Below are 13936 nucleotides of genomic sequence, written 5' to 3'. Positions count from 1 at the left end.
TGCATGTTCTAAAGCCATGGTCTTTTTTTTTTTTTTTTTTTTTTTTTGAGACAGAGTCTCGCTCTGTCGCCCAGGCTGGAGTGCGGTGGTCTGATCTCAGCTCACTGCAAGCTCCGCCTCCCGGGTTGACGCCATTCTCCTGCCTCAGCCTCCCGAGTAGCTGGGACTACAGGCGCCCGCCACCTCGCCTGGCTCGGTTTTTGTATTTTTTAGTAGAGACGGGGTTTCACTGTGTTAGCCAGGATGGTCTCGATCTCCTGACCTCGTGATTCGCCCGCCTCGGCCTCCCAAAGTGCTGGGATTACAGGCTTGAGCCACCAAGCCTGGCCAGTCTTCTAACTCTTGCTCACGTAACTCTTTTGTCTTTTTTTTTTTCTTTTTGTGGAGAAGGAAGTCTCACCATATTGCCCAAGCAGGTCTCGAACTCCTGGGCTCAAGCTATTCTCCCGCCTCCGCCTCCCTAAGAGCTGGGATTACAGGCGTGAGCCACCGCACCCAGCTCTCACCTCATTTTTAAAGAAGTTTCTAGAACTACGTACCCTTCCACATATTTTCAGCTAATATTAAAATGTTCTTATCCCAAGTTTGAATCGTTGCCAAGGATGGGACTTCCAGCTTGTTGTGTATTTTTTTTTAACTGTATTTTCATCCAAACTCTTGGAGCTACAGGGTCGAGTTTATTCAGTTTACGGGGAATGTCTGCAGTAGAATCCAAGTCGTAATGCCTGTCCTCTTTTGCCAAAGCAATTAGACAATCAAATTGATTATAAGAAAAATGTTGCCCGGCATGGTACCTCACACCTATAATCCCAGCACTTCGGGAGGCTGAGATGGGCGGATCACCTGAGGTCGGGAATTCGAGACCAGCCTGGCCAAAATGGTGGTACATGCCTGTAATCCCAGCTACTCGGGAGGCTGAGGCAGGAGAATTGCTTGAACCTGGGAGGCGGAGGTTTCAGTGAGCCGAGATCGTGCCATTGCACTCCAGCCTGGGCAATAAGAATGAAACTCCGTCTCGAAAAAAAAATAAAAATGTTGGCTTCATTTTTTTCATTGAAACAAATGTGTTGACATGCATCCCTGAGACCATTATCTCACTTTGAATTCTAATTCCTAGATAAATAGTAGACATTGTACACAGGGACAGCTAGATAAGGCTTGGCTCCTTGCCTGGGCTGTGGCCCGGGGCAAATCTCCCCAGCACGTTTCTCCTGATGCTCTCTGCTCTGCTCCCAAGGTCCCCCCAGTAGAAGCCGAGCATCCACCCGGGGGCCTCTGTTTGATGCCCCGGAGGTTTTTACACCCAGGAACAGCACATCCAGGATGTGGAGAGGAGTCCCTCTCTGCTTACTGTGGTAGCCAGGGAATTGTACAACGGAAGGAGAGGAAGGAGAACCACAGGCCAACCACAGGCTCCTTGGCAGGCAGGTCATTTTAGGAAAAAAACATACAGGCTTGAGGATCTAGAAATAAATCAGTCTCTCAAAACTCTCTGTGTTCATGTAGCCCCTGGAACGTTACTGTGTATCCCCAGAGATCCCTGTACCCCAGTTTGAGAGTCATGTTCTAAAGCCCTGAGATGATGGACTGTGAGGAGGACCCTCGGTGCCTACTGATCACAGGCTGGGTGTGTGCACAGGTGTATCACGTGTTGTGACCACGTGTGCCCGTGTGAGTGTGTGTCACCATCCAGGCACCCACATGGCAAAAGCTAATGCCTCATGACCCCAACCACTCTGATGCTGTGATGGGACATGTGGCTGCTCCCTGCTGCTGGGTGTTAGGCTCTCTGTGGGCCCAGAGTCCATCTGAGCCCACGTGTGTCTGTGTCTGTCTGTTTGACTTCGTGTGTCCCAGTAGTCAGATTTTTCAGGTCTGTGAGAGGAAAGCGCACATCAGGATTTCTCAAACACCAGCAAGCCTCTGGTGCACAGCTGAGCCTCAGCAATACGAAGGGAAGGAATGACTAGCTCCATAACCAAGAGCTGAGGCTCGGGGGCCTCTCCCAGCCCCACCTCCCTTTGCTCTCCTGCAGCACCCTACACTCAAACTACCACGGCTGCTCCAGCCTGGGCTCTCTCCCGCTCCTGCCTAGACTGTCCCTCAGGCCCACGCCCCACCCACCCTCTGTGCCAGGGGACCCAGTGGGGCTGGAGCTGGGCACAGAACATGACCCACAGAAAGAGCCCACCCCAGCAGGAACCCAGGACCCCAGCTCCAGAGCCAGGGCTCCTCCTTACCAGTCTGAAGCAAACCAGCATGGCTGTCACTGATCTGAAAAACCTCCTGTACATCCAGCAGCACTCCTGTGGACAGAGGGACAGTGCTCAGGAAATGGGAAGTAACACTCCTGGCCTCTAAAGGCAGCTGCTCCAGGTTTGACACAGGGCCACAGCACAGCAGAAGGCATGGCACCAAAGCCCACTGTTCTCTCCCCCTCTCTCCCACACGTGCACAACCACACACACAACAGCAGACACACAGAAACGTGTGCATTTCAAACACTCAAAGAAACAAGCATCCCTTGACCGGGCATGGTGGCTCGTGCTTGTAATCCCAGCACTTTGGAAGGCCAAGGCGTGCAGATCACCTGAGGTCAGGAGTTCGAGACCAGCCATGGTCAACATGGTGAAATCCCGTCTCTACTAAAAATACAAAAAATTAGACACACGCGGTGGTAGGTGCCTGTAATCCCAGCTACTCGGGAGGCTGAGGCAGGAGAATTGCTTGAGCCCAGGAGGCGGAGGTTGCAGTGAGCCGAGATCGCGCCATTGCACTCCAGCCTGGGCAACAAGAGCGAAGCTCCATCAGAAAGAAAAGAAAGAAAAGAAAGAAAGGAAGAAAGAAAGGAAGAAAGGAAGGAAGAAAGAAAGGAAGGAAGGAAGGAAGGAAAGAAGGAAGGAAGGAAGGAAAGAAAAGAAAGAAAAGAAAGAAAAGAAAAGAAAGAAAGAGGAAACAAGCATCCCAAAGGCACATTCACATACACACGTCGACATACAAGCACGCAGCCACACAGCTCCTTCCCTCCTCTTCATGTGGGAACACAGATATAAATAGATACAAACAGGCATATCCAGAGGAACACACCTGCAGAGGCACAAATATACACACACACACACAGGAACTCACACTCACAGACAAGTACACCCAGCCTCATAAACACAGACACACAGACACACAGACACAAGTGCAGTGAGATGTACCCATAAAGAGACACCCAGAGACCCACCTGCGTGTGCACAGGCTCAGGGCTGCCATCCACACTGCAGTCATAGGGGCACAGCTCCCTGTTGCTGCACAGTGCACAGCCCTTTACTTAGGCCGCTGTGTAAACAGAAGTCCCTAGAGCTGTGCAGCACAGCGGCCTTGCTCGTGCAAACACCGGACATGCACAGATGAACATGTACATACAAAGACGAACATGTCCTGGCTTGCACGCATGCGGCACACATGCGGCACGCAAGCATGTTCTTCCAGAGGCACAGCAGTGGGCACCCAGCCTAACGCAGAGAGAGAACATGGGTCTCCCAGACACCAGGGTCTGTTTCCTGATAGCCTCTTGATGGTGTCTCAGAAAGGGTCCGGGTCTGCAGCACCTGCTCAAGTGAGCCATGCGGCTCTGGCCCTGAGCTGTCCACTCGCAGCTGTCATCCTAAAAGGAGGGGACTGTCATTGCCCCCATTCTACAGATAAGGAAACAGAGGTTTTAGCAGACCAAGGTTGCCCGTCTGAAGCTGAGGGAGCTGGGACTCAAATCTCAGCCAGAGGCAGCCTGTCCACACACCCAGAACCACAGAAGGGGGGCAGAAACCCCCAGGTGGGTCCCCGCAGAAACATCCACGCCAAGAGAGTCCTGCGTGCACAAGACCTGCCCCATGCACATTAAGATCAAGGAATCAGAGGAGCAAAGCAAGAAATCTTTGTTTAGGGCAGGGCACAGTGGCTCACGCCTGTAATCCCAGCACGTTGGGAGGCCGAGGCTGGAAGATTACGAGGTCAGGAGATCGAGACCATCGTGGCTAACATGGTGAAACCCCGTCTCTACTAAAAATACTCTACTACTTACTCTACTAAAATACTCTAAAAAATACTCTACTAAAAATATTTTGGAGACTCTGTCTCCAAAAATAAAAAAAAGAAATAAATCTTTGTTTAGACATTTAATTTGTCCCCAGTTGCCACCGCAACCTGGCATACAAACTGGCATGTCTTTCTCCCCCTTTAATATTTTATTTGTTGTTGTTTGGGTTTTTTTGTTTTTGGTGTTTTTTTGTTGTTGTTTTTGTTTTTGTTTTTGAGACAGAGTCTCACTCTTTCATCCAGGCTGGAGTGCAGTGGCGCAATCTCGGCTCACTGCAACCTCCACCTCCTGGGTTCAGGCGATTCTCCTGCCTCAGTCTCCCAAGTAGCTGGGATTACAGGCATCTGCCACCAAGCTCGGCTAATTTTTGTATTTTAAGTAGAGACGGGGTTTCACCGTGTTTGCCAGGCTGGTCTCGAACTCCTGACCTCTGGTGATCCACCCGCCTTGGCCTCCCAGAGTGCTGGGATTACAGGTGTGAGCCACTGCACCCGGCCTGTTGTTTTTTTGAGATGGAGTCTCGCTGTGTCGCCCAGGCTGGAGTACAATGGCGCAATCTCGGCTAATTCCAACCTCTGCCTCCTGGGTTCAAGTGATTCTCCTGCCTCAGCCTCCCAAGCAGCTGGGATTACAGGCACACGCCACCATGCCCAGCTAATTTTTGTATTTTTAGTAGAGACAGGGTTTCACCATGTTGGCCAGGCTGGTCTCCAACTCCTGACCTCAGGGGATCCACCTGCCTCGGCCTCTCAAAGTCCCCTTTTATTATTTTAAATACACAAAGAAGACAGCCTTTGGATAGAAAAAAAGTAGACAACACAGGTAAACAAAATAAATAGCTAAACAAAAACGCTCTAAATTGTACCCATCTTCCATTTTCAGGAATGAGGACTCATCCCCTTGTTTTATCTCCTCCTGGGCTCCTCCCAGCCCCATGGTGCTCTAGGGATGACCCAGGGCCAAGTGTACACCCAGCCTTGCTTTTACCTGCAACCTACCACCCTGGCCCCATAAGAGCTGTTTCCTGCAAGAACATTTTAGTTGTTTATCCCCACCAGTTCCCAGACACTCTGCATGGTTTCACTTCTCTAGGTCTCTACCCCCACAGTAATCACAGCGCACTTTTTTGCACATACAGAGGAAGTGCTAATGGGGAAGGGACCGAGGCAGGCAAGACTCAGGGTCTTAGGGCCCAGCCAGGGGCCTCCAGGGCTAGCAGCAGAAATAGCAGGTCCCCAGGCTCCTGGGTTCTGGGAGCTCCGCACTGGTGATTCCTGGCTCTCATCTGCCTCTTGTTCCTTCCCACCTTTGCATGCCCTCGGCCCACACTCCAACTCAGGCCTCCTCAGCTTTGGCCTGATCCACTACAGCAGCCTCTGAACTGACTCCCTGGATCATTTTGCCTCCATCAGGGCCTCAAATCCAATTATATGGCTCCCCATTGCCCAAGGCAGAAAGTCCAAGCTCCCAGTCTGGCACCCAAGAAGCTCTGATCTCACCCCATATGCCCCTTCGGGGTTGTTTGTTTAGTGTATTTTGTTTTGCTTTTTGGCTTCAGGGGTTTAAGATAAGATCTTGCTCTGTCACTCAGGCTAGAGTGCAGTGGTACGATCACTGCTCACTGCAGCCTCAAACAATCCTCCTGCTTCAGCCTCAAGTAATCCTCCTGTTTCAGCCTCCAAAAGGCTGAAGACATCACTGTCTTCAGCTGTCACTGTCCCTGGCTAACTTTTTTAATTTTTTGTAGAGACGAGGCTTTTCTATGTTGCCCAGGGTGGTCTCGAACTCCTGACTTCAAGTGAGGAGGAGAAGCTTCTGGCCTCTGAACTCCTCGAAGACAATGACGAGGTCTGGGGATGGCTCTGCAGCCCCTAGAGTTTCATGATTCCACAGCCACTCTCTGGAGTGCTGAGCTGGCACCCTCCTGAGCTCCCAGCCTGGCCTGTGCCTCTCCCTTGTCTGGCCACACCTCTCTGCCTCGCAGGACTGCCATCAACCAGCCTCTATCTCTGCCCCATGAGACGGTCGTTCCTGAGTTCAGGAACTACAAGTCCAATTTCCTCCCTGGGTCCCCAGGAGCCACCAGGGGTCCTACCCACAGTTAGTGCTCAGTCAGTCTTGAATGAATAAGTGAGTGAATGAATGAATGGATGAATGAATGACAAGAAGAGCAAGTGGAGCCTCAATCAGTTAGTTGTTGTTACTGTTGTTGTTGTTGTTTGAGATGGAGTCTCACTCTGTCGCCCAGGCTGGAATGCAATAACGCGATCTCAGCTCACTGCAACTTCCACCTCCCTGGTTCAAGCGACTCTCCTGCCTCAGCCTCCCAGGTAGCTGTGATTACAGGCACCCGCCACCACACCTGGCTAATTTTTGTGTTTTTAGTACAGACAAGATTTCACCATGTCGGCCAGGCTGGTCTCGAACTCCTAACCTCAGGTGATCCACCCACCTCAGCCTCCCAAAGTGCTGGGATTACAGGCGTGAGCCACTGTGCCCAGCCCCCAATCAGTCTTGAATGAATGAGTGAGTGAGTGAGTGAGTGAGTGAATGAGTGACAGAAGACAGAAGCAGGCTGAGCCCTGAGGCCTGCAAGAAGGAAGGCAGAATGTGCAAGGTTTGCGAGCAGCCTGTTGTCCTAGAAACGCAGCCAGCAGGAGCTATTCTTGCCTGGGCCAGGCTACCCTGTCCTCCACCCAGAATCTCACGGTCTCTGCCTGGAAGTCCTCCCTGCTATCCTCACCAACCCACCCCTCATTATGCCTCTGGCTCCACCCCCACTGTGCCCTCTCTTAATTTAAAAAATATATATATATATATTTTTTGAGACAAAGTCTTGCTCTGTCGCCCAGACGAGTGCAATGGTGGAATCTTGGCTCACTGCAACATCCACCTCCCGGGTTCAATCAATTCTCTACCTCAGCCTCCGCAGTAGCTGAGATTACAGGCGCCTGCTACCACGCTCGGCTAATTTTTATAGTTTTAGTAGAGACGGGGTTTCACCATGTTGCCCAGGCTGGTCACCAACTCCTCACCTCAAGTGATCTGCCCGCTTTGGCCTCCCACAGTGCTGGGATTACAGGCGTGAGCCACTGTACCCAGCCCTAAAATAGTTTTAATTTTTTAAATAGAGACAGAGTCTTGGCCGGGCCTGGTGGCTCAAGCCTGTAATCCCAGCACTTTGGGAGGCCGAGGCGGGCGGATCACGAGGTCAGGAGATCGAGACCATCCTGGCTAACACGGTGAAATCCCGTCTCTACTAAAAATACAAAAAATTCGCCAGGCGTGGTGGCGGGCGCCTGTAGTCCCAGCTACTCTGAGGCTAAGGCGGAGAATGGCGTGAACCCGGGAGGCGGAGCTTGCAGTGAGCCGAGATCACGCCACTGCACTACAGCCTGGGTGACACAGCGAGACTCCGTCTCAAAAAAAAAACAAAAAAAACAAAAAAAAACCCCATCTCTACTAAAAATACAAAAACTAGCCTAGCATGGTGGTGTGCGCCTGTAGTCCCAGCTACTCGGGAGGCTGAGAGAGGAATCGCTTGAACCCGGGAGGCAGAGGTTGCAGTGAGCCAAGATCACGCCACTGCACTCCAACCTGGGTGACAGAGCAAGACCCCATCTGGAGAAAAAAAAAAAAAAGGCCGGGTGCAGTGGCTCACGCCTGTAATCCCAGCACATTGGGAGGCCGAGGCAGGTGGATTACCTGATGTCAGGAGTTCAAGACCAGCCTGACCAACATGGTTTAATACTCCTCTATTAAAAATACAAAAATTAACCAGATGTGGTGGTGCATGTCTGTAATCCCAGCGACTCAGGAGGCTGAGGCAGGAGAATCACTTGAACCCAGGAGACAAAGGTTGCAGTGAGCTGAGATTGCGCCACTGTACTCCAGCCTGGACGACAGAGCGAGACTCCGTCTGAAAAAAAAAAAAAAAAGATAGAGATAGAGCCTCACTATGTTGACTAGGTTGGTCTCAAACTCCTGGGCTCAAGCAATCTTTCTGCCTCAGCCTCCCAAAGTGCTGGAATTACAAGTGGGAGCCACCATGCCCAGCCTGTGCCCCCTCTTTAACTGAGGCTGGATTGGGAATGTCAGTTGGTCCTCCCCGATTCGGGCAGACCTGAAAACCACCTCTAGAGGGGAGAACACCAGAGACAGGGCCAGGAACAGAAAGATGGGTGATGGCTGGAAGGCCACCATGGATCTGCAGCCCCGGCTGGCGGGCAGAGCAGCAGGTGCTGCCCAGGGTGGCAGTCCCCTCCTCACCTGCGATGATGAACCAGTTCATGTAGTTCAGAAGGTTGATGTAGCAGAGCACGGCGGCAGCCACGTAGGCCCTCCACCGGGGCAGGCTCCAGGGGGCAGGCGTGATGGGAGGGGGACACTGCCTGCCTGGCCCTGGGGACTGGCCCTGCGGCCCTCCTGGCCGAGGCTCAGGGCACTCCGCTGACATGCCCCCAGCCATGCCAGCCTGCAGCTCCTGGCCTGAGACCGGCGCCAGGACGAAGCAACATCAGTTCAGCACCAAGTCACTTCCTGTGGGCTCTCAGGCTCCAAACCTCAAAGCAGCTGCCTTAACTGTTGGGCATCTTATCTCAGGTTCCTCCTGAGTCCACGGCAGTCTCACCAGTGCGATTTCCCCATCATCAGCCTCTGAGACCTGCTACGGAGGAGAAGGGCTCCTGGCACCCCTACCCTGGGGGACTGGACAACTCTGGGGTCCCCTCGATCCAGCCTGCAGCTTCAGTGGCTGCAGTGAGGAAGCAAAGCTTTCAGAGCAGGAAATGAGATGAACCTCCCAGAGGGCTGCTCACTGTGAGATGATCTGGCTGCCCATACGGGACTGTGAACCAATGCCTTGAAACTGGGGCAAAGGAGGAGGGCTAGGCGTTGGCCAAGACAGCAGCATTGCACTTCACTGCCAGGCAAGGCGAGCACCCACCCAGGATCTAAGGTCCTTCCCGGAGAAACAAACGTAGCAGAGGAGGCTGCCTACAAGAAGACAGTCTATGAGCAGAACTCATCAGTGGGGGCTGGAAAGTCCTCAGTGAGGGGCAGGGCGTCGGCATGGTCACAAAGCATCTCCTGATAGATTGCTTGTTAGTAACAAGAGGAAAAAGAGTAACTATACAGTAGGGGAATCAGACATCTTGACCGAGGGGTTAAAATAAATCACCTGTGAGAGGCAGGAGGGTGTCGTGTGCCTCCAGATGTGAAGGTCTTCGCACACCACAGCATCCTCTATGCAGCATTCCAGCCAGGAAGGCACAACCGGAATCTCATCATGAGAAGACATCAGCCGGGCCCGGTGTGGCTCACGCCTGTAATCCTAACACTGGGAGGCCAAGGCAGGAGGATCATCCGAGCCCAGAAGTTTGTGACCAGCCTGGGCAACATGGCAAAACCCCATTGCTACAAAAACACCAAAAAAATAATTAATTAATTAAAAAAAAAATAGCCGGGTGTGGTGGCGTGCATCTACGGTCCCAGTTCCTTGGGAGGCTGCAGCAGGAATGATTGCCTTAGCCTGGGAAGTCGAGGCTGCAGTGAGCCATGTTCACGCCACTGCACTCCAGGCTGGGTGACAAAGCCAGACCCCGTCTCAAAAACAAATTTTTTTTTTTTTTTTTTTTTGAGGCGGAGTCTCGCTCTGTCGCCCGGACTGGAGTTCAGTGGCCGGATCTCAGCTCACTGCAAGCTCTGCCTCTCGGGTTTACGCCATTCTCCTGCCTCAGCCTCCGGAGTAGCTGGGACTACAGGCGCCCGCCACCTCGCCCGGCTAGTTTTTTGTATTTTTAGTAGAGACGGGGTTTCACCGTGTTAGCCAGGATGGTCTCGATCTCCTGACCTCGTGATCCGCCCGTCTCGGCCTCCCAAAGTGCTGGGATTACAGGCTTGAGCCACCGCGCCCAGCCTAAATTTTTTTTTTTTTAATTTGTAAAATGAAAAAACATCAGACGAGCCCAAATTGAGAAACACTATTTATTTAAAGGGACTGTGTATTCGAAAACGTCAGAGTCACGAAAGACTAAGAAAGACTGAGGGAGCCAGGCACGGTGGCTCATGCCTGTTATCCCAGCACTTTGGGAAGCCGAGGCGGGTGGATCACCTGAGGTCGGGAGTTCGAGACCAGCCTGACCAACGTGGAGAAATCCCGTCTCTACTAAAAATACAAAATTAACTGTGCGTGGTGTTGCCTGCCTGTAATCCCAGCTACTCAGGAGGCTGAGGCAGGAGAATCACTCGAACCCAGTCGGTGGAGGTTGCAGTGAGCCAAGATTGTGCCATTACTCTCCAGCCTGGTCAATAAGAGCAAAACTCCGTCAAAGAAAAAGAGGAAAGAAAGGAAAGAAGGAAGGAAGGGAGGGAGGGAGGGAAAGAAAGAGGGACTGTTTTGGATTGAAGGAGACAAAAGACACAAGACAATAAGACAATTAAGGGTAGCACAGGATCCCAGCCTCGCTCCTATACTGGATCAATTGATAAAATTGGGTCAGGAAAACAGCATATCAGTGTCTGTGAACTACGGTTATGTAAGTAAATAAGTAAATATCCTTATCTGAAGTATCTAGGGGCACAGGGCCATGACGTATGCCACTCATTCTCAAACGGTTCAGGAAAAAATATTAGACACGTATAGTAAGAAAGCAAATGGGGCAAATATTAATAATAGATGAATCTGGGTAAAGATTATAAGGGTTTCTTTGCACTATATGATAAACTTCCTATAAGTTATAAATGATGTCTCAACAAAAAGTTAAAGCATAAAATGACAAAACCAATTTAAAAATGGGTGAAGAGCCAGGCATAGTGGCATGCATGGACTTGTAGTCCCAGCTACTCTGGAGGCTGAGGTGGGAGGATCACTTGAGCCTGGGAGGTTGAGGCCGCAGTGAGCTATGATCGTGCCACTGCACTCCAGCTTGGACAACAGAGCAAGACTCCACCACTGAAAAAAAAAAAAAAAAAAAAAAAACATCAGGGGAACAAAAATGGGGCAAGGAGTTGAATAGACATTTATCTGAAGATATACAGATGACCAACAAGCACATAAAAAGATGTTTAGTCCAGGCACAGTAGCTCATGCCTGTAATCCCAGCACTTTAGGAGGCTCAGGTGGGCGGATCACAAGGTGAGGAGTTCGAGACCAGCCTGGCCAACATCATGAAACTCCATGGCCGGGCGCGGTGGCTCACACCTGTAATCCCAGCACTTTGGGAGGCCGAGGCCGGCGGATCACAAGGTCAGGAGATCGAGACCATCCTGGCAAACACGGTGAAACCCCGTTTCTACTAAAAATACAAAAAATTATCCGGGCATGGTGGTGGACGCCTGTAGTCCCAGCTACTCGAGAGGCTGAGGTAGGAGAATGGTATGAACCCGGGAGGCAGAGGTTGCAGTGAGCCGAGATCGCGCCACTGCACTCCAGCCTGGGCGACAGAGCCAGACTTTGCCTCAAAAAAAAAAAAAAAGAAAGAAACTCCATATCTACCAAAAATACAAAAATTAGCTGGGCATGGTAGCATGTGCCTGTAATCCCAACTACTTAGAAGGTCTCTTGAACCCAGGAGGAGGAGGTTGCGGTGAGCTGAGATCATGCCACTGTACTCCAGCCTGGGTGACAGAGCGAGACTCCACCTCAGGAAAAAAAAAAAGTTCAACATTACAAGTCATTAGGAAAATGTAGATTGAAGCCACCATAAGATATCAGTTCATACCCACTAAGATGGCTATAATTTTAAAAAGAGAGAGAGAGGAAATAACAAACGTTGGTGGAGAGATTGAAAGCCTCATGCATTGCTGGGAATGTGAAATAAGGCAGCCACAATGGAACACAGTTTGGCAATTCCTCCAAAGGTTAAACATAAAATTACCATATGGCCCTGCAATTCCAATCCTAGGTATATATCCAAAAGAACTGAAAACAGGCTGGGCGCAGTGGCTCACACCTGTAATCTCAGCACTTTGGGAGGCCAAGGCAGGTGGATCACGAAGTTGGGAGTTCAAGACCAGCCTGGCCAAGATACTGAAACCCCGTCTCTACTAAAATTACAAAAAAATTAGCCAGGCGTGGTGGTGGGCGCCTGTAATCCCAGCTACTCGGGAGGCTGAGACAGGAGAATCACTTGAACCCAGGTGTCAGAGATTGCAGTGAGCCTAGATTGCACCACTGCACTCCAGCCTGGGCGGACAGAGTGAGACTCTGTCTCAAAAACAACAACAAAAAAAAAAGAATTGAAAACAAAGACTTTGCTGGGCCTCTAATCCCAGCACTTTGGGAGGCTGAGGCAGGTGGATTGCTTGAGGTCAAGGTTCGAAATCAACCTGACCAACATGGTGAAACCCCGTCTCTACTAAAAAATCCAAAAAACTTAGCCAGGTGTGGTGGCACGTACCTGTAGTCTCAGCTACTGGGGAGGCTGAGGCATGAGAATTGTTTGAACCCTGGAGGCAGAGGTTGCAGTGAGCCAAGATTGGGCCACTGTACTGTAGCTTGGGCAATACAGCAACTTTGTCACTTTGTCTCAAAAAAAAAAAAAAAAAGAAAGAAAGAAAAGGAAACAAAGACTGAAACAAATACTTGTACACAAACGTTCACAGCAGCACTGTTCTTAACAGCCAAAAGGTGAAAACGGCTTAAACGATGGAAATCCATTTAATCTGATAAATGAGTCAAGAAAATGTGGCATAATCATACAATGGAATAGTATCCAGTCATAAAGAGGAAGGAAGTACTGATTCATGCTACAACACGGATGGACCTTAAAAACATTATTCTGGCTGGCGTGGTGGCTCATACCTGTAATCCAAGCACTTTGGGAGGCTGAGGCAGGCGGATCATCTGAGGTCAGGAGTTCGAGACCAGGCTAGTCAACACGGTGAGACCCCATCTCTACTAAAAATACAAAAATAAGCCGGGCATGGTGGCACCATACTTGTAATCCCAGCTACTCAGGAGGCTGAGGCAGGAGAATCACTTGAACCCGGGAGGCGGAAGTTGCGGTGACCCGAGATTGTGCCACTACACTCCAGCCTGGGCGACAGAGTGAGACTCCGTCTTGAAAAAAAAAAAAAGAAAACATTATACTAAGTGAAAGACACCAGACACAAAAGGCCACATATTGTATGACTCCATTTATATACAATATCCTGCAGAGGTATATTTACAGAAACAGACAGTAAATGGTTCCCAGGGGCTAAGAGGAGAGGAAAATGCTTAATGGAAACAGAGTGATGAAAATGTTTCAAAACTAGATAGAGATGACAGTGCCACAACACTCTGAATGTACTAAATGCCACTGAATTATACCCTTTCAAATGTTTACAACTCTAAGTAATGTAATTACCTCAATTAAAAAAAAAAAAAACATTAGAGAAGCTTCGCTTGATGGCACGTGCCTATTGTTTCAGCTGCTTGAGAGTCTGAGGTAAGAGGATCGCTTGAGCCCAGGAGTTTGAGAACAACCTGGGCAACATAACAAGATCCTATTTCTTTAAAAAAAAAAAAAAAAAAAAAAGTTAAAGCAAACAAAGAAAAAACCAGCCTGGCAACATGGCAAGAGTGTAAGCTCTACAGTCTGATCAGCCTGGATTCAAAATCAAATTTTTCTACTTTCTAGTTGTGCGCCTCAGGCAAGTCTCTAACCTTGCTGAGCCTCCGAGTTCTCATTTGTTTTCTTGTTTAGAGACAGTCACCTCAGGCTGGAGAGCAACGGTGCAATCTCAGCTCACTGCAACCTCCACCTCCTGGGTGCAAGCCATTCTCCTGCCTCAGCCTCCCGAATAGCTGGGACTACAGGCATGCGCCACCATGCCCGGATAATTTTTTGTATTTTTAGTAGAGACAGACTT

At 50.2% G+C, this 13936-nt stretch overlaps 1 protein-coding gene across 3 annotated transcripts in view; it reads right to left on the bottom strand.

Annotated features, from left to right (window-relative positions):
- Positions 1-8881, bottom strand: part of SPNS3 (sphingolipid transporter 3 (putative)) — a 60861-nt gene extending 51980 nt beyond the window's left edge. For 2 of the 3 annotated variants that reach the window (XM_023184631.1, XM_023184633.1), the window contains exons 1-2: positions 8351-8881; positions 2241-2306 (exon numbers count right to left, since the gene is read on the bottom strand). In XM_023184631.1, the coding sequence (XP_023040399.1) occupies positions 2241-2306; positions 8351-8549 (265 nt within the window). In that variant the 5' untranslated portion in view covers positions 8550-8881. The remainder of the gene's footprint in view (positions 1-2240; positions 2307-8350) is intronic. The other variant, XM_023184632.1, reaches the window with a different exon arrangement.
- Between the last annotated feature and the right edge of the window lie 5055 nt (positions 8882-13936).

This window comes from Piliocolobus tephrosceles, chromosome 16 (genome assembly GCF_002776525.5).
Source record: "Piliocolobus tephrosceles isolate RC106 chromosome 16, ASM277652v3, whole genome shotgun sequence".
Taxonomy (NCBI): domain Eukaryota; kingdom Metazoa; phylum Chordata; class Mammalia; order Primates; family Cercopithecidae; genus Piliocolobus; species Piliocolobus tephrosceles.
Note: the sequence above shows the minus strand (reverse complement) of the source record. Positions and strands in the feature narration are given on the sequence as shown.